Source organism: Felis catus, chromosome A2, assembly GCF_018350175.1.
Source record: "Felis catus isolate Fca126 chromosome A2, F.catus_Fca126_mat1.0, whole genome shotgun sequence".
In the NCBI taxonomy this organism is placed as follows: domain Eukaryota; kingdom Metazoa; phylum Chordata; class Mammalia; order Carnivora; family Felidae; genus Felis; species Felis catus.
The window spans coordinates 167785341-167806204 of record NC_058369.1 but is presented as its reverse complement, the minus strand read 5'-3'; the positions used below and the strand labels follow the sequence as shown (position 1 = coordinate 167806204).

Here is a 20864-nt window from a genome sequence, read left to right as displayed (position 1 = left end):
TGGGAGGTAATTCTTTTGATGTCATGTGAAAGATAATTTTTTCTTACACGGAAAAAACCCTTTTCTACTCAAAAACTATGCCTCGATTTTTCATTATTTTGGGGGCTCAGCTTAACAGCAGAGAGTATGAAGAAGGTTTCTTTTCCCCAAAGAACAGGAATCCTGTTCGAAAAACTGTCTTTCAAACAATTCTGTTCTAAACCCAGGTCTTTGTAACCACTCGATTTCAAACCTAAAACAATCCCGTACCACAAAAGTGAACCTTCACCCTAATTCCTAAAAACTTCAATCCTTAATCAAGTGGTAACGAGTCATTTTAAGGCAGAAGAAAAAATTCACTACAGAGTTTTCATTTACTGCTAAAGCAAAACAAGGCCAGGGGGAAATATCTTATACAGAATTATTAAATTCTGAGATTTCTAAGTCCTAAAGATAAGCCTGCCATGTGAAAATTATGAGGTTCTCAGTAGGTGCTATAAAATAATGAGATTATCTGATAGTGCACACAAACCTGATATCCTACATAATGGAAAGCTTTATTAACAAAGATCCCAGAGTTTAATTAAATACTTAAAGAAAAACGCATATGCCACCATAATACACATATCCAGGAAAAGTTTACATAAGAATTTTAAGTTTTAAATGGGTTAGACAGCTTATTTTTAACTTAGAAAAGTTGCAAAACTGTCACTCCTTAAGAATGGATATATTAAGGGTTCAACATGTGACCTTTAGAGTTTACTTGGGAATGCAGAGATAGGTAATTAAAATAAATTGTGCAAACATATATTACATCAATCTGCACAAATTATAAATTCAATGATGCATTAGTACTGTGTTCAGTGCAATCAAAACATTATCAGTTACTCTCACTGCTACTAATGCTCATGCTCCTAAGTGAAATGTGTTGTAAAATCCGGCACAATGGGCTGGATAGAGACTATCGTGCACTCGTCGGATGAATAAGCAGTCCTTAATTAGCCCATCAGGTTAAGTGCGAGCATTAATGGGCCTTTCCTAAAGTCTAGCTTGACATCTTTCTCCAAACATGGCCAAGAAGAAAGTTCCATTAGCAATATTAATACAAGCTTAGTTGATCATTTTCATTCAATTAACTTCTTTCAATTAAATAGATAGCTTGACAAAAGCAGTGATAAAAGACCTGGAGGGACAGCTGATGATTTGAGCCGCACATTAGTGCGCGAGGGGTCGCGGGTATCAAACGGACTGTAAATCCAGCATTCAATTTGGAAAATGCACTTCTTCTGCTCCCACTCCCTTAATGAGCGATTTTAGCTGACTGGATGTGTTTGCTGCAGAAATTTCATGGCAAGTCAAGCACCCTTTATCTTTTCTTTTTTTCTACCCTCAGTGATACTCGCACTGGTGGGGATTTCCTGCCAGCATTCCAGCCACGGCAACCCGTAACTTCTCTTTGGGCATGGGTAAAAATGAAGATATCCTAAAATAATTTACACGCAACTTACGTTACATTAATGACTTTATCACACCTTTTTTTTAAATGTTTTTTTTTTGTTGTTGTTGTTTTTAATTTTTGAGAGAGAGAGAGAGAGAGAGAGTGTGAGCAGGGGAGGGGGCAGAGAGAGGAGACACAGAATCCGAAGCAGGCTCCAGGCTCTGAAGTGTCAGCACAGAGCCCGACGTGGGGCTTGAACTCACGAACCATGAGATCATGATCAGAGCCGAAGTCGGAGGCTTAACCGACTGAGCCACCCAGGTGCCCCTTATCCCACTTTTCTTAATCAATTTCTTAGGAGATTAAAAAAAAAAATCTGTAAGAGATCTTTTGGTGAAAAATGAAAATGAAAATATTTTAAAATTTTATTTATACTTCATCCGGTCACTAAAAGTACTTAGAGCAACTTATAAATGATGCATGTAACAATGTAAACGCAAGGTTTTAAAAGAAGGCAAAAGTAAAATGAAAATGAATTTTCTTCATTTAAAAAAGTTTTGCAAATTAAGAACGATGCCGGATGCAAACCTGTCCTTCTGTTTTTATGAAATGAATCAAGTCAGGACACGTTTGTACATTGTGTGACCTCCTAAACACACACACACACACACACACACACACACACACACACACACACACACCCCCGCATATTCTATACCTTAAATAACTGAATCCATCGCTTCTGTTCCATTTGTATACACTGTTGCATTTCAGAATTAGTTGTAACCCCAATACTTTGAAATGCTGTAATATACTCTTCTCGAACTTCTGGCTTGGTTTCTGGATAAGCCAACTTGATGATCCCTAGGCACGCATCTCGAAGGCAGCGAGACAACATTATCAGCTCTTCTAGGGTAAAAGGCATCATTGACGATTGTCTCTGACCTACAACTGAGAAACACAGTTCCATATTCTATCATACGTGTTTTTTCTCATTTCTCAACACAGTGAGAGGCTTAAGAGGTTTAAAACCTTTCTATCATCTATGAAAACAGACAGGCAGTGAAGCCAAAAAAACCCAGATTCCGCAAAACTCTTACCTTCTATGGGGTCCCCGAAGAACTCACTGTCATGTATGGAAATTAGCGAGTGACTGAACAAAGAGCTGAACAGGTAGAAGAGAGGGATGATTCGATTGGAGTCTTCCAAAGACATAGGGGAGCCCCGAGATATCACCTGGAGCAGTGGCACCATCGACCTTGAAATGGGAGCAAAAAGAACCACAATGACTTTAAGGTCAGTTTCCATTTGGGAATGAGTTAAGACAGGCCGTCAGACAAGCATAATCAGGGAGAATAACATTCCCATTAGCAACTGAACTACTTCAAGAGAAGGCAAGTCCTTCTAACAACATGGGTTCGTAAATAACTCAAATTAAAAAGCAGGACACAACCCACCACTCCTTACTAATGTTCCTGCCACCGTGATCAACTGGACGAATCCAGTCACCGAGCGAGCCAGCGGTCCCCAGAGAGAGGTCATAGTAAGTAATGCCACTGTTAAAGACACAGACTTTATTTCTATGTTGAAAACTGTCCCCTTTCTCCCCTCTCTACTTAACGGATTTAACAAAGTATCAAGTTGGTCTCATGAAAAATTTACCCAGTGACTTACATTTGGGAACATTCAAAACGGCCGAGTATGGAACCCTGACCAGAACCTTCAGGAATAAAGGTTCCCCTCCTCTGTGCTGGGCCCTGTTTCCACTCCGCAAGTTCCCTCACCAGCTCCCGTTAGCGCCCCTGCTTGTACCAGGAGGGCTGATCTCAAGTAAGGCCGTCTGCGGGGCGCCCCAGAGTCTCTGTCACGGGTCAGGAGCTGAGAGCTACTACATTACTTCCGCCACCTGGAACCTGTCCCGTCCTCTCTTGGTCAAATGTGGCCCCTTGTCCTGCTGACCATCCAGGGAACGGAGGGTCACGTGTAAGCACGCCCACGTCTATCAAGCCCCACGGTCCCCTCAGCGTGTCCCGCCAACCCTGAACAGGCAGGTGTCGTGTGTGATCACCGGCTCATCTTCATCCACATACGTTTATACTCGAACACTTATTTCCACAAAACCACAGGTGTGAATCAGGTGAACTGTGACCAGGAATAAGGAGCCACAAGTTACCAATCGGTTGCCCACCACTGCCAAGTTACGTGAGAGCCCGAAGCAGAAGGTAAGGCCAGGCAAATGTACTGTTATTCCTAGCGGGGCTCCGGTGAGCTGGCCTGAGCGGCCTGGAGCGTTAGGGTGTCCACGGGGCCCACTTCAGGGGACAGCACCGCCACCAGCAGGGCCGTGAGAACAGGGACCCAGATGTGCAGTGTGAACTCGGCTGTCCCGCAGAAGAAACACAGCCTGAGCGAGCCATCCTGCTGTGTGTACCCACAGCACTCGACAGCAGCTCGGTGAAGTGATGGATGTAAGGGGTCTGTCCAAAATAAAAACGCAGTGAGGACGTGCCCCAAGGGACAGAGGACAAGCATCCTACCTCGTGGCCAAAGCCAGATGACAAAGAAAGGCTCTTTATGTTAGGATACAAGAGGCGTGGGGGCGCCCTTTGAACCGGCCAGTCCTCCTCCTCCCCAGGGACCCCCCGCCCCCCAAACCTAGTCCTGGGCCATCCACACAGTAAAATCGTGCTGACGTACAGCAGGAAGAAAGTTTAACGTCACGTGTTTTGTTGTATTAATAAAAATGGATTGTATCTTTTGGTTCCCTTGCAGAGCTCCCCAAAGAACAGATGACAGTGACGGGCAGATGCTGTTTTGGGGGACACGGGACAGGTCGAGTTCAGGGCTACAAGGTGGAGAAGGTTATTTCCTGAACCCGGAAGAGTGAGACACCAGCTTCCAGCTGTTAGCCTGTCAGCAGTCCCCGCCCTTAATCGCCACCACCGGTCACGCACGTATGCGCCAGCACACGTAAGATGCTGACACGCGTTCCCTAAAGGAGAGGAGGGCGATTATTCAACATGAGCTGCTTTTTTCTCCTTGACCCCCATGAGGTAAGCAAAAGGAATGAATCGTCTTCATTTTAACGACAGAAACTGTGGCCGGCAAGAAGGGTCAGATGTGTGCCTCTGGTCCCTCCAGCACACACGTTTCTTGACTCTCCGCTGACCATTCTTTTGGCCGTAAACACTGACTCAGGTATTCCTCTAAAAACAGGTCAATCACAAAGACTTATGTGCAAATAAAAAGTCCATAATTTACTGTAATGGAAAAGACACTGGTTCAGAACTTGGAGAGCTGGCTGCCACACGAGCATCGCTGGGGCCACGGGTGACCCCTCCCCTCTGGACACGCCCTCTGGACGAGGCTCCCACCCCGGGCTGCAGCAACCACTCCTCCTTGGATCAAGGTTTCTCTGCTACAGAAGTTTCTACTGAATGCTTTCCTGCCTAAAATGAGGTTGGTTTTTTAATATTTTTTTTTTATGGCTTTGGTGGAAGGTTTATTGTTGTTGTTTTCTTAACAGAAAAGGTAGGGAAGGTGCACCTGGCTGGCTCAGTCGGTAGAGCATGCTAAAGTATTTTTTTAAGTTTATTCATTTTGAGGAGAGCGAGAGGGAGAACATGCACGGGGGAAGGGCAGAAAGGGAGACAGAGAGAGAATCCCAAGCCAGCTTCATGCCGTCAACACAGAGCCTGACTTGGGGCTCGATCCCATGAACTATGAGGTCATGACCTGAGCCGAAATTGAGAGGCTCTCAACCAACTGAGCCACCCAGGCCCCTCACCTAAAACGAGTTTTAAGAGCAATACTTAGACTACTGTCAGTACTACTTACTACTGGTGTCAGTGTGACAAGAATTCATAATGAGAACAGTCCCCACAGAGTTAGAGACAACGAGGCACCACTCCAGCCTTGGGGTCAGAGAAATGACCGCCCAGGCCGTGACCCGGCAAAGCCCCTCCCGCGATGGTAAAGGGATGTCTCACAACAAAGACAAGCCAGCCAGCCACGTGGTCGTTTGGGGTCAGCTGCACCCCAATCACCCAAGAGCCTGTGAGGTCACAGACCCCTGGGCTTCTAACCCAGGCCGGCGAGACTCGGGGGTCACAAAGAAATGTACGTTTTCACACACTCGTCATGACCCTTAGAACTCAGAGGTCCCAGCGGAAGTCTTGTTATGAAACGATTTCCAAGCTAACTCAATGCCAGTTTCAGGAAAATCAGGTATTTATATTTTAAATTTTACTCCAATGGTAAATTCAAGAAACTTACAGATTATTAACACAATCCTAGTACGTATCCCATCATAAGTTTCTTGAGGGACTTTAATTCAATATGGAAAATGAAACCCAAATTCTCCAACTGGCTTCTAAGCAATGAGTTTTAAAACTTTTGTGAAATTCACCAACTTATAAAGTAGTATTAGCAGTTTGCTATAATTAATAACACCTCATTTTCCTTCACACCACGACCCCACCTCCTTACAAGCCAGACACTGTGCACCCCAGGCGGCCGTCAGGCACAGCGCGGGCCGGGGCAGGTCGCTAAGCTGAAACACTCGGAGCCCGAAGATCACTTCCTGCCCCAGCGATCCCTGATCTTTTGCGCTAAACAAACCCGTCATGTGCCAAGGCCGGCACAGCCGTAAGTGGCTGAAAGGCACCAAAAAATGAAACCAAACACACATGAAAGCCCTACATTTTTATCTGAGAAGGAAAGGATGTAAAAGAATTTCTCTAGACACTAAGGCATCCAAGGTTCTCTCCCATCTCGGCCGCTCCTCCCTGTTCATGTCACCTCTAGGAGTGTCATCAGCTGCTGCGGGATCATTATAAGCTCCCTCTGCTCACTCCAGATGCAGTAACATTAAACGAAGAAAACCAAGTATGTCACTCAAAGTAAAACTATCAACGAACTGACATCCCCTCTTATTGTAAGACTAGCTTGTACAGATGCCTCGCATATGGTCTCCTGCTGCCCAGGAGCTGACCGGGAGACAAAGGCAGCAAACGTGGTCATCCTTTCTCTGTGTGTCACTACCTGACACCTCTCAGACCAGCCCGGTGCATGTCTGCATTTTGGGCACCTCATCCTCACTCACCAAAAACTGTTTCAACTTCCTGTCGAAGGGAGGGAGGGAGGGGAAGGGAAGGGAAGGGAGGGAGGGAGGGAGGGAGGGAGGGAGGGAGGGAGGGAGGGGAAGGGAAGGGAAAGGGCAGGGTGGGGCGGGGCGAGAGAGACAGAGAGAGGCGGGCAATGCCAAGGCAATGCCTTCCAAACTCTCGCCCTGAAGGTGAGATGTGTCTGTCCTTCGTCAGATAGGCCAGACAGGCTGCAGGCCGCTGTAACTGCCAGCATTCTGGAAGTGCATTCTGGAAGTGCAGTCTCTGGTTGCCTGAGCCACATGCTTCATTTTCGCTGTTACGGCAGAGAGGGGTTGGCAGAGAGGGGTTAGCGCGGACTCCTGATGGAGGAGAGATTCGATGGGACGCTAGGCTACGTCAGCTCACCATGAAGGATGTGTGAACATTAAATTCTCTGCTTAGTACACATACAATTAAAATGTGTATATTAAAGATTCTAGAACTTAAGTTACGTGCCGATTCATATAAGAAAAATCATGGGGGAGGGGAAGGAGAAAAAGAAGTTAGGGAGGGAGGGAGCCAAACCATAAGAGACTCTTAAAAACTGAGGATAAACTGAGGGTTGATGGGGGGTGGGAGGGAAGGGAGGGTGGGTGATGGGCATTGAGGAGGGCACCTGGTGGGATGAGCACTGGGTGTTGTATGGAAACCAATTTGACAATAAATTTCATATTAAAAAAAAAGAAAAACCTAATTACACAAACAAAAGTTTCAAAAAGCAACTTCTATAATATTTTACGTTTTAATGTCTGTAATGGTGTTAAATTTGCTTCAGCTCTATATTTTCACTATCAAAAATATATGAAAGTCATATGGAACAAAGAAATATCAAGCCTGTGGCTGAAAAAAAATGACTAGGATTTTAAAAACAAATGTACTTTCAAATAAAGCCATCCGCTTAATATATACAGATAACTGTAAATTAGGCATTAATTTCTTTTTATAAAATTGAGACCATCTAGAATTTTTCTTACATAAAATAGTACTTTAAAATACCATCTTACAATATCTTTATTAGGTCACGACTTCCCACGTGCTTCAAGTTAAGCTCAATTTATAAGTCCACGCAGCACATACCCTGTGATCGTCCGTGTTGTCATAGAAGATATGAGAAACCACAGGTGTCTCAGAAACCTGGCATTAAAGGCTAAACTGTAGAGAAGCCTAAAAAGGAACAGGGGTAAAAAAGTGAGAATAAGTGCATATTCATTCAATATATTTCTTCAAAATTAAAGAAAACTATAAACAAAAGATAAATGTACAATTCAGAAAATGTCTGTATTAACCCACAAACAGCATGCTTCCCACCCCGGGCTGCTTGCTGAGTGTGACTGGGAGTCACTGGTGAGTCCCAGACGCCATCGGTCCACGTGCATGCTCCAGAGCAACGGTCCTGCACCAAGAGAAGGACACGGGCTGCTTCAGAGCAAATACCATGTGTTACTAATGTGTATTTAACATTTTGAAACCGCTGCCTCGTTTTAAGTCATCATTCTTGAAACAAACATATAAATACATGTTTTTTAACGTTAACTAACATGTCAAAATTCAAATGGGGCGCCTGGGTGGCTCCGTCGGTTAAGCATCAGACTTGATTTCGGCTCAAGTCATGATCTGACGGTTTGTGGGATCAAGCCCCACATGGGGCTCTCCCTCTCTGCCTTTCCCCTGCATGTGCGCACGTGCGCACACACTCTGAAAACAAGTAAACAAACAAAAATAAATAAAAGTATATTTTAAAGGTTTTTAAAAACCCTCCCGTATAATATCGACTTGATTAAAAAGCCTAAAAACCTTTGGGGATAAAGGCAGAGGCTTACCGAACTCTAACTCCATGGTGCACAGTGCCTGTGTGTAATAGGACATACTTGCTCATCACAGTGTTGTAATAAGAAAAAAACTTGCATAAAACGGTTTTAGAAGTGTAGGAGTCAAAAATTAAATTTCAAACTTGTGGGATTAAATGACAGTAAAATGGTTTAGGATAGTAGGAAAACAGGGCTTTAAGAAAGGAACGTCACCTTACTTTAGAATCATCTTAGAACGAGAAAGTAGAAGGGCAAAAACAAAGGTGGTTTTTGCAGAACCAAGGAACATAAACGTGGTCAGCGGCATGAGAGGACACGTTAGGGAGGATTCTGGAAGGAGAACGTGCAGATGAAGCTCCTAGGAGAGCAGAACCCCACGTTTCAAGTGCCTGTGGACCAAGCACCAGTCCTACACCTGTCGGGTGGGGTGCCAAAGCTCACACTGAGTCACCTCCGAGCCGGAATCCGACCCCAATTTGTCAAGCCGGCTCGTGGCAGGAACCAGTGCCAGACTCCGGAGGAACAGAGGGCCCTTCGGTCTCCTCAGGGGTGTGGCCACAAGCCCCAGCGGCCCTGAGACCACTTCTACTTCTCCTCATAAGAAACGACCACGAACAATGAGGGGCGCCTGGGGGGGGGGTGGCTGTCGGTTAAGCGTCCGACTCTTGATTTCAGCTCAGGTCATGATCCCACGATTTGTGAGATCGAGCCCCAGGTCGGGCTCTGCGCTAATGAAGACAGCTCTCTCTCCGGGTGCTCCCTCCCCCCCCGCCCCTCCCTGGCTCATTCTCTCTCTCTCTCTCTCAAAACAGATAAATAAGCTTAAAAAAATAGTGCCTGCTCCATCTCTGAGATATTTAAAATGCTTACCACACACCTAACACGTGAAGAGTGTTAAATGTTGACTTTCCTGCCTTTACGGACTTTCACAGACTACGAAGGACGTCCAAACAACCACATGTAAAACAAAGAGAGAAAAAAGCTACAAAAACCCCAAACTTACAGCATAGAAGAATTCTAGAAGGTCATATTTGCTCGCCTTGTTAGTTCTTTCAAAAATACATTATCTAGTGTAATTTTACTGATAGCAACAAGATTACTTAAAATCGTGTTAAATATGAATACTGAAACTCAAGCACGTCAGAAATGTGAGAGATTCCGTATTTTCATCTCGTGTCTCCTTTGCTCTTCTCTCTTAAGAGCAACACAACGACACAGCCAAAGGGCATTGGCAACATTTCCTGCTATCTTCCCACAGACACCCAGACTTAACACCCTGGGACAGATCTCCAGATACGAGGTGTGCACACACAAGCAGAAAGGCATCTCTCAGCACACCGTCTGACAGCGCAGTCCCCCTTACGACTATCATTACCAACTTTCCACATAAAGATCTATGCTTCTGAAACACCATTTTAATGGCCACATAGCAAACGCTGTATTTCAGATTTAACTTTGAAAGAACTGCATTACCTAAATTAATCAGTAGGCAAAAATAAAACAGATTATTAAACATGTTTATAAATTACAGAGGTGCCTGGGTGGCCCGGTCAGTTAGGCGTCTGACTCTTGATTTCAGCTCAGGGCATGATCTCATGGTTGTGAGGGCTCCTCGCTGACAGTGAGAAGCCTGCCTGGGACTCCCCTGCCCTGCTCACACCCTCTCGCGCTCTCTCAAAATAAATAAATAAACATTTTACAGAAACATTTTTATAAATCACTGAAGGTTATTTAGTTTGGGGCTTTACTGCTAAAAGGTAAGGAAGTAACATGTTCTTTATGTAAACTGGGATATATTCCAAATTACCCATGAAGTTTTATTTAGCTGAGATAAACCTATGAGTTAATTAGTAAAGGGCAACATTTTCAACCCAGGTCATAAATTCAGGCCTGTTGTCTGCAAGACTATTAAGTTATTAAAGAGGACACAGTGGGGGACACCAGCTCACACACAGGCAGGAAAGGCATTCTCAGACACCTCCTCCGCACATAAAGGTGTCACAGGTAAAAGAAATATGACAAGTCACCACCCAGAGTCCATTCGCCTCTTGTAGACACAGCTACAGACGTAGTGCTTTTCCTGCTGAAAGTATCACGTTATTAACAAGAGTAGTATTAAAATACATACGCAACGTTTCACCCCGGAGAAAATGTGAGATTGAAAATAAATTCTAAATTTCCTTAATTATTATAAAAGTTTTAAGGCGTATTTCAGTTTGAGGCAACTTGCCAAAAAAGTTTTCTTCACAAACTGAAAGCTCAGAATCAAGAGAAGCTTCAGGCATGCAGCTCTATTAACGTTCCAGTGCTAAGACCACACAGGTTTACACAGACCATTCCCCTCTTCCTGACAACTGCTTTTATTTAAAATTGAACAGACTGAACTTTCCCTCATACTACAGTCTCATTAAAATGGGGGAAGGGGCGCCTGGGTGTCTCAGTCCGTTAGGTGTCCGACTTCAGCTCAGGTCATGATCTCACAGCTCGTGGGTTCGAGCCCCGCGTCGGGCTCTGTGCTGACAGCTTAGAGCCTGGAGCCTGCTTCTGCTTCTGTGTCTCCCTCTCTCTCTGCCCCTAACCCACTCACGCTCCGTCTCTATCAAAAAATGGATAAACGTTAAAAAAAACATTTTTTTTTAAAGATGGGGGAAAACACGGGCGCCTGGGTGGCTCGGTCGGTTAAGCGTCCGACTCGGCTCAGGTCATGATCTCACAGCTCGTGGGTTCGAGCCCCATGTCAGGCTCTGTGCTGATAGCTCAGAGCCTGGAGCCTGCTTCGGATTCTGTGTCTCCTTCTCTCTGCCCCTCCTCTGTTCCTGCTCTATCTCTCTCTCAAAAATAAACAAACATCAATAAATAAAATAAAATAAAATAAAATAAAATAAAATAAAATAAAATAAAACTGGGAAAACAGCATTAATGACCTTCAGTGCTTTCCTTATCATTCCTTAACACTACTCTTAAAAAACACACTCAAGAAGATCAACACAGCCTTCATGTGTGCTTTTGCCAAGTTGACTTGTATTTCCTGTGAATCAATTATCACTCATAAAAATTTAGAAAATTCTTAGAAGTTTCAAAACTCACTCACTGCTAAATTTGACCAAATCAACACCACTTTATTAACTGGGTGCGTCTAACAATAACTACTATCAATTTCTTTATAATCTATACATGACTTCAAAATAGACTTAATAATAAAATCATTATGTGCTGAAATGTTCAGAAGCTCACAAATCTTGTTTGACTTTTACAACAGAAAATTTTAACATGAATCAGTAGCAAATTAAATGTATTGATTATACAGAAAATATCACTGATAATAAAAGCAAGCATGAAGTCACAGGCAAAAAATAAATTTGTTTCTCTGTAGGGAGATAACCTCAGTATTTTCAAAAGAAATGATAAAAATGTATTTACAAAAACAAGAACAGCATAATCTAAACTATAAAATAGAACACAAATCTGTTATTTTTTTCCACTGAAGTCATGTGCAGAATCATTCTACTTCAAATTATTACATATATGAGCTTATGAATCAGAGCTAAGGAGTGTGTTATCACATTCAGAAAACTGATGAGGCAACAGCCATGCATTTTCAGAGCACACAATTAGCTACATCACAACCATTAATAACATAAGACACAATTAAGCTGGCTCATTCTATTAGTTTTTCTTAGAAAAATCAAGCACAGGGGCACCTGGGGGGCTCAGTCAGTGGAGCATCCGACTTCAGCTCAGGTCATGATCTCACAGTTCATGAATTTGAGCCACACATCGGGCTTTGTGCTGACAGCTCAGAGCCTCGAGCCTGCTTCCCATTCTGTGTCTCCTCCCTCTCTCTGCCCCTCCTCCTTGCTTGTGCTCTCTCAAAAATAAATAAAATGTTTAAAAAAATTTATATATATATAAAAAAGAAAGAAAGAAAAATCAAGCACATGTTGTAATAAAATTGATCTGGGAGGCCTTAGGATTTGATGTCTTTACAAGAAAACCACAGGCAAATTATAATATCAACCTTTGTGATCTCTAAGGCATTATCTTTAAAACTTCATTTCAAAGGTTTTAGAAATCCATGAAACAGGAGAGCTAAGCCCCAAGAACTAGCCCGTCTGCATACCCGGACTGTAAGCCCACCTCCTGACATCAGTACTTTACCAGAAGTATCGACCCTAAAATGAAAATTTCACTGCAAGCTGGAGTTACAGGTGACATCTCACTAAATAACTCAGGAAGGCTTCTTTTTTTAAAAAAAGGTTTATTTTATTCATTTTGAGAGAGACAGAGACAGCACAGGAGGGGGGGGGCAGAGAGAGAGAGGGAGAAGGAGAATCTGAAGCAGGCTCTGGACTGGCAGCGCAGAGCCCGATGTGGGGCTCAAACTCACGAACCGTAAGATCACGACCTGAGCCAAAATCAAGAGTCGGACGCTTGACCAACTGAGCGCCCCAGACGCCCCAAGAAGGCTTCTGACAGATGATCGCCTTAGCATGAATCTAACAGACAATTCGGCCAGGAAAGATAAGGCACGGAGGGAAGAGGCATTCTGGACGGAGTCCAGCAGGGGCAAAAGGCGAGAGGCATGAAACTCGGTGGAGGCGAGGCCACACAAGCATGGTTGGGGCAAAAGCATTTTGTAGCTACAAATAAAGTTAGAGAGGTAACCGAACGTTCGGTAAGGAAAGGATAACGAACAAATCCATAAACTAAGGAACGTGAATTTTTCCTGAAAGCAAAGGGGACGCCAGGCGGACACCTGAGCCGGAGAGTAACAGGGTTGTGTCTCTGGCGACACGGGGCACAGAGAATACAGCACCCACGCACCACAGGGACTGAATGCATGTGGGGGATTACCAAGAAAGGAGCGAATCCAAGCCCAAGGCCACAGCAGCGCGGTCCAACAGAACTTTCTGCGATGCCGGAAAGGGTCTCTGCCGCGCGATCCGACGCGGTGGCCGCTGGCCAGCCACACGTGACTACTGAGCGCTTGAAATGTGGCAAGCGGTGGGGCTGAGGAACTGGGTTTGTATTTTTATTTCATCTGAATTGAAGCGAAGTAGCCACATTTTGCTAGTGGCTCCCCAGCTTGAGCCCCAGATTTTGGAGAAAAATGCTCAACTCAATCTGAGGCGGTGTAGAATGCGCTGAGGACAGCCCCCGTTAAGCAGTTCAGTCGGAGTCTGGAGTTCCCAAACGTGGCTGAAGCCACTTCTATCACTCAGAGAAGCAAATAAGTAGGACAAAACTGAGGAAGTGAAGAAATGAGCAAAAGAAGTGAGTCAAAGAAGTTCAGGAAACGCTGAAACACAGAGACAAAGAGCCGCCCGCGGAGGAAACGGAGAAAAAGCCCAGCAGCAAAGGAAACTTCCCGAGAACAGCATCTGCGAAGGTGACGGGTGAAGGAGGTTCAAGAAGAAAGAGGAGGGGCAGACGCCGTGCAGAAGGTCATGGGAGGGGGGGACGCTGGAGGGGCACTGGGGTGTCTCCGCTCAGCGGGGTGAGGCGCGGCCACCGACGGGCAGAAGGGCACCGTCCTCGGCTCAACCCGCAACGCTTCTGAACAACAGAACTCCATTCAATGAAAACACTAACCCACTGCCCACCAAGCCAGGTTCGGAGTCAGCCAGGGTTAGAGCTGGGCGCTGGACTCTGGCCACCCCCAAGTGTCCACTTAATGCTCACTTTGCTGGGCTTACTTCTCTGGATACTGGGAGACTGACTTCTTTCTTTTCCTTTCACCACATGGCCACTTAGTATTTACTCATATTAAAAAGAGTGAATACATTTTCTTTCTTAAGATTTTATTTTATTTTTATTTTTTAATTTTAATATTTATTTTTGAGAGACAGAGACAGAGACAGAGAAAGAGTGTGAGTGGGGGGAGGGGCAGAGAGAGAGGGAGAAACAGAATCCGAAGCAGGTTCCAGGGTCCGAGCTGTGAGCCCAGAGCCCAACACGAGGCTCGAACTCACGCACTGTGAGATCATGACCTGAGACGAAGTCGGTCGCTCAACCGACTGAGCTACCCAGGCGCCCCAAAGATTTTATTTTTAAGTAATCTCTATACCCAACGTGGGGCTTGAACTCACGACCTGGAGATCAAGAGTTGCACACTCCACTGAGTCAGCCAGGCACCAAGAATACATTTTCTTAAGGAAAAACTAGCTTTACATCCAAATATTTATTCGAATTCCCAAGTCCACTGGTAAGATTTACAAATTTTCTCTCATAAAAGTCGGTGGCAAACTCATTTATTATGGCGCTGTTAAAAATTTAAGTAATTCACATGACCTGGAACTCAAAACCATATCAGAAAGAAATGGCAAAAAGTCCGTGCTGCCCCCGCCTTGGTCCCCAAAGCACAGCCAGACATGTGAATACTCATTTTTGTGAATTTCCTGTGTACGCGTCCAAGACTTTTCATGCAAATACAAAAATACATTTCTCCTCTTTCCACATTTCTGACACAAAAGTAGGTTATTATTTATATTCTGTATCTTCCTTTTTTTCACTTGAACATATACCTTGGAAATCTTACCACATCAATGTAAAAAGGGCTTTCATATTCCTCTAACATCCTGACAATCAGAAGAAAAAGAAGAAAAAGAAAAAAAAGAAAAAGAAGAAAAAAAAAACCATCCTGACAATCAACATTAAACAGAAATTAAGACTGCAAATCCCAACCTTGAAAATAGGAGGGATTTATACAAGCCTGGGAGGCGCTGAGAGTGAGTTATCGGCCCTGGAATTTACTAATCATCTTTTAAATACCTTAAAACAACAACAACCCACAAAACCTGAAAGCAGTTAAAATCTACAACAGTTAGAGTAAGCCTATTTGCTTTCATGAGCTAAGAAAAACATTCTAAATACTTAAACCCTAATATATTTAAACCATAAATAAAATTCCTAGAGTAGTTTCTTAGAGGAAATAGGTGCTGTACTCATAAAAAAGGCTATGTATAAAGCTCCTGTACCCATTAAACACCTTTTGGAAACAGTTCACCAGCGAACCTCAGAGCAGGGCACTGGTGCATTTAACTCCAGTAATTACTGTCCAAAGCAGTGGACTTTGTGCGACAATAAAAGCGAGCGTCCCAGTTCGGCTGCTATGATCCTCAGAACTCACATCCTGCTCTAATGCAATTAGCCTACAGAGAGCTAATTACCTAACCGAGGGGTGGCAGTCTCACTGCCCTCTTACTTCCTCCAGCAGTAATAAACACCGGGGCTAAGACAGCACCTAATTAGCTGGCTGTATTAGTGTTTACAAGGCAGTTTCAGCTGATGATGTGTTCTCTGCATACAGTTCATTTCAAAGAATGCCTTCCTAGCCAAAAGAAACAGCTCTTTTCATGTTACAGGACAGCATTTTACAAAACCAGAAGAGGATTCTTTAGGGTAACATAAATCATCTGACATAACACAAGAGTTACCAACAACAGACAGCGCCTTTCAGCAGGCCGCTAGATGACACGGGTCCCTTAGCTCCTACCGGGGCCAGTGCGGATTTCTGCCCCATGTGCTCTGTTAAATACTTTTCTGTTAAATTTTCAAGCAACCACTAACCTATCGCTCAAAGTAAAGAAAAATGTTTCCAGATTATAGGCACGCTTACCTAAACACAAATCAGCCACATTTTAATTTGTATGTGTTGTTTTGTACCTTCCAAAAGCTTATTTCAAAGTTTAGAAAAACAAAAATGTCAGAGTGCTGGAGTAAGTTGTCAAGGGCAAGCTGGGAAAAAGTCCTACAGGGAAGCCAAAGAGACATGTAACATACCGGGTCTACAATGCAGGCATGAGTCCAATGGGTTTGCCTGTTTGTTTATTTGTTTGAAATAGACTTTGTTTTATTTTTATTTATTTACTTTTAAACCTTAGGTTCAAATGTTGTTGTTGTTTTTTTTGTAATATTTATTTTTGAGAAAGAGAGACAGACAGACAGAAAATGAGCAGGGGCGGGGCAGAGAGAGGGGGACAGAGGATCCTAAGCAGGCTCTGCGCTGACAGCACAGAGCCCGACATGGGGCTTGAACTCAAGAACCGCAAGATCATGACCTGAGCAAGTCAGACGTTTAACTGACTGAACGACCCAGGTGCCCCTATTTTATTTTATTATTTCATTTTATTATTTCATTTCATTTCATTTCAGAGAGAAAGAGAGAGTGCGTGAGCAGGGGAGAGGGGCAGAGGTAGAGCCAGAGAAGCCTAGGTAGGCTCCACACCTGGAGTAGAGCCCGATGTGGGGCCTGATCAATGACCCTGGGGTCATGACCTGAGCTGAAATCAAGAGCAGGACACTCAACTGACTGAGTCACCCAGGGGCCTTGAATCCAATGTCTAAAAAAGGTGGCTAAGACTAAACTCCACTTTCGCTGCCGAGATACTCTAAAAAAACAAGCTTATTTACAGGCCACTTGAAAGCCTCACAGGCCAGGGAAACAGACTCACAAAGGATCAGTTGGTTTAGAAAAGAAAAACAAACTTTCATTTTCCACGAAACGCCTGCACACTTGAATATTCCGTATCATATCTCATCAGAAAGTAGCGGGCAGGGGTGCCTGGGGGGGTGCTCAGTCGGCTGAGTGTCTGACCCTTGATTTCGGCTCAGGTCACAATCACACGGATCGTGAGTTCAAGCCCCGCATCAGGCTGACAGCGTGTAGCCTGCGTGGGATCCTCTCTCCGTTCTCTCTCTGTCCCTCCCCTGCTTGCTCTCTTTCTCTCTAAATGTTTGGTAGAATTCCCCTAGAAAGCCATCCAGCCCTGGACTCTTGTTTTTTGGGAGATTTCTGATTACGAATTCAATTTCTTTACTGGTTACAGGTCTGCTCAAAGTTTCTATTTCTTCCTATTTCAGTTTTGATAGTTTGTATGTTTCTAAGAATTTGTCCACTTCTTCCAGACTACCCGACTTATTGGCATATAATTGCTCGTAATATTCTATTATTGTTTGTATTTCTGCTGTGTTGGTTGCGATCTCTCCTCTTTCATTCTTGATTTTATTCACTAGGGTCCTTTCCTTCTTCTTTTTGATCAAACTGGCTAATAAGGGTTTATCAATTTTGTCAATTCTTTCAAAGAACCAGCTCCTGCTTTCACTGATCTCTTCTACTGTTTTTGTTTTTAATTTCAATAGCATTGATTTCTGGTCTAATCTTTATTATTTCCCGTCTTCTGATGGTTTGGAGTTTTATTTGCTATTCTTTTTCCAGCTCTTTAAGGTGTAAGGTTAATGTTCTCTCTCTCTCTCTCTAAATAAATAAATAAATAAACTTTAAAAAACAGCAGATAAGGGGCACCTGGGTGGCTCAGTCAGTTAAGCATCCGACTTCGGCTCAGGTCATGATCTCACGGTTCGTGCGTTCGAGCCCCGCGTGGGGCTCTGTGCTGGCAGCTCAGAGCCTGGAGCCTGCTTCAGATTCTGTGTCTCCCTGTCTCTCTGTTCCTCCCCAGGTCACACTCTGTCTGTCTGTCTCCCAAACATAAATAAAGAATAAAAACAACAACAGCACATAAAGCGGACACAGATGAAGCCCGGGGCAAACCACCGGGGGGAGGAAAGCGCACTTTGGTGTTCACATGGTGACCGCAGCAGAGACTTGCCTGACTTTGGGCACCGCCATCCGATGCTGCACCATAAGCGTGTGGCCGATGGACGCCATCAGAGCGAAGGCCTCCTCGCTGGCTGAGTCCCGCCAGACCAGGTTTAACAGGGTGTTGGTCTGCTGTTTCGTGTCCAACTTCTTCAGACACTCCTCTGTTATGTAAGGTACGGACAGCCTCCCATCCTCCTAAAACACACCAGATAAACTGCTCTAAGTGAACGACGTGTTATTAGAAATGACCCTCTACGCTCCCAACACACATAACATCTTACTTTACTTCAAGTAAAAATACGGAAGAGCCATTACCTAAAAGTTACCCACATCACAACGAACATATCAATCTCTCTCCGAATCAAATTCTCCAGAGATCCATAGTCACTGTCTATCTTAGGCACTAACTTTGCCCAGCATAACAACACAGGAACGGTAAATGCTCAGTTTTTGCCTACCGATGGGACAATATTTTCAGTACTGACATTTTAAGAAATGTTTATTTCATATTTTTAGACGCCATTGTACTAAGCATACATGTGTGGGAAAATATTCTCATGTGACAGAACCTCCACTTTAAATCATTTAGGACATCACAGGTTAAGCAAAAATAGGATATCAAAGAATTTATTTTTTTCTATCTTAATTTCTTTAAAGATCTGATTCACCGATTAAAACCTGAACTAAGATGTTACGCATTTACCTATTTGGGGTATTAATCAAAGATATATCCTTGTTTCATAGATGTATGCATATATCCAAGTATATAATAATATGAACATATATACACAACGCTGGATATTGTTGACTACCCTGCTTGGAAACTTAGACTGGTATAATCTATGTAATTTATAATAATCTATCAAATAAAACATTGCTTTAGATAAAAGTAATAAATTCTACCTACCAACCTCAAATCTGTAAATAACATGCACCTAATGAAAGGAGTTAGAACACTGGTACTATTTAGTAGTGCACACATCTGAAGTAAATTACACACAAAGAACTGAACCAATTACACAGAAACCTGAGAGTCTATAAACAGTGAAGTCTGGGGGTGCCTGGGTGGCTCAGTCAGTTAAGCGTCCGACTTCGGCTCAGGTCATGATGTCATGGTTCATGGGTTTGAGCCCCGCACTGGGCTCTGTGCCGACAGCTCGGAGCCTGGAGCCTGGAGCCTGCTTCGGATTCTGCGTCTCCCTCTCTTTCTGTTCCTCCCCTGCTCTCACTCTGTCTCTCTCTCTCTCTCAAAAATAAATAAAGATTAAAAAAAAAATTAAAAAAAAAAAAACAAACAGTGAAGTCTGACTCTGGAAAAATCCTATTTGATCAAATTAGATTCTAAATAATTATCATAGGAAAGAAAAGGCAATGTATACGCAGCCATCAGAAGATGTGACCCCAAAATAAAGATTTTAAGTCAGTCTGTAAGTACCTGGCCTACACCCGGGTCACTGGTTCTGAACCCAAATGTGGACAGGAAAGAAGTGATAATAACCAAGGCCAGGGAAAAATGAAGAGAAAAAGAGTGAAAAAGAAATGGAAGTACAAAGTTATATATCTAATAAAATAGACCTTGAAACCCTTGTGTATTACACAAGAGAAATAAAGTGGAGTAAAATCCCCCCCCCCCGAATGTAGGTAACAAAATCAAGCTGCACTTTTTACATATTATAAAACTGTAACCACGAGCAAGTGAGCTCAGTGTTTTCCGCTTCCTGTGTCTTCATATCCCACTGTCACATCTGTGTCCCCAGTGAGGAGGGGTTTCCTAACATCCCTCCAGCAGACAGACATAGCCCCATCCTTCACATAGGTACAAATTATATTGTGTATAAACAGCATTTTAATTTCACAGATTCTCTAGAAGGTAATTAAGCATTAAAAAAAAATGTCTTCTATGGGGCGCCTGGGTGGCTCAGTCGGTTAAGCGTCCGACTTCAGCTCAGGTCATGATCTCGCGGCTTGTGAGTTCCGAGCCCCACGTCAGGCTCTGTGCCGACAGCTCAGGAGCCTGGAGCCTGCTTCGGATTCTGTGTCTTCCTCACTCTCTGCCCCACCTCCACTCACGCTCTCTCCCTGTCACTCAAAAAATGAATAAATGTTAAAAAAAATTTTTTTTAAGTGTTTTCTAGAAACAAAAGTTTTGGGGCGCCTGGGTGGCTCAGTCGGTTAAGTGTCTGACTTCAGCTCAGGTCATGATCTCGCAGCTTGTGAGTTTGAGCCCCGCGTTGGGCTCTGTGCTGACAGCTTGGAGCTTGGAGCCTGCTTCGGATTCTGTGTCTCCCCCTCTATCTGCCCCGTCCTGCTCATGCTCTGTGTCTCTCTGTCTCTCGATAGTAAATAAATGTTAAAAAAAAAAAATTTTTTTTAATAAAATTAAAATAAAACCAAAAGTTTTATCTACATTCCAGCTACAGAATCCCACTTTTTCTTTTTTTTACCGTAAGAAAAATTCACATTTTGGTGTGCAGTTCTGAGCTTGGACGGGTGCAGGAGTCCCAGCACCCACCGAAACATTCCGTTCGGCCCCTCTGTAATCAACCAGCCCTTCCCCCAGCCATAAGCTCAGGGCAAGGACTAACGTGTGTTCTCGTACTGTTAGGACTGTTTTCATCTCTGCTAACAAAGCTATGTGTGTCCAGAAGGCAGTACTAACAAGCCTTTCACTGACTTCCCCTGGAAAACCCAACCACTCCTCAGTATATTCGTCCTGGGATTCCATTTGGTATTAATCAACAGGAAATTCCCTAACAAAAAAATATAACATTTAATTTAAACCTATTACAGCCATATCTCAAGTTATTTCAATTCTGTAAGAAGAGCAAAAGAGGCCAGCAGCAGATATATCACCGAAGACATAAATTATGTGTATCATGCGAAGCTTTTTA

The 20864-nt window shown here is 43.7% G+C and overlaps 1 protein-coding gene across 1 annotated transcript in view; it reads right to left on the bottom strand.

The window, feature by feature from the left end:
* Window positions 1–20864, bottom strand: part of UBE3C (ubiquitin protein ligase E3C) — a 119629-nt gene that overhangs the window by 55702 nt on the left and 43063 nt on the right. The window contains exons 10-13 of the mRNA XM_003983254.6: window positions 17981–18168; window positions 7642–7728; window positions 2518–2675; window positions 2136–2368 (exon numbers count right to left, since the gene is read on the bottom strand). Coding sequence (XP_003983303.3) covers window positions 2136–2368; window positions 2518–2675; window positions 7642–7728; window positions 17981–18168 — 666 coding nt within the window. The remainder of the gene's footprint in view (window positions 1–2135; window positions 2369–2517; window positions 2676–7641; window positions 7729–17980; window positions 18169–20864) is intronic.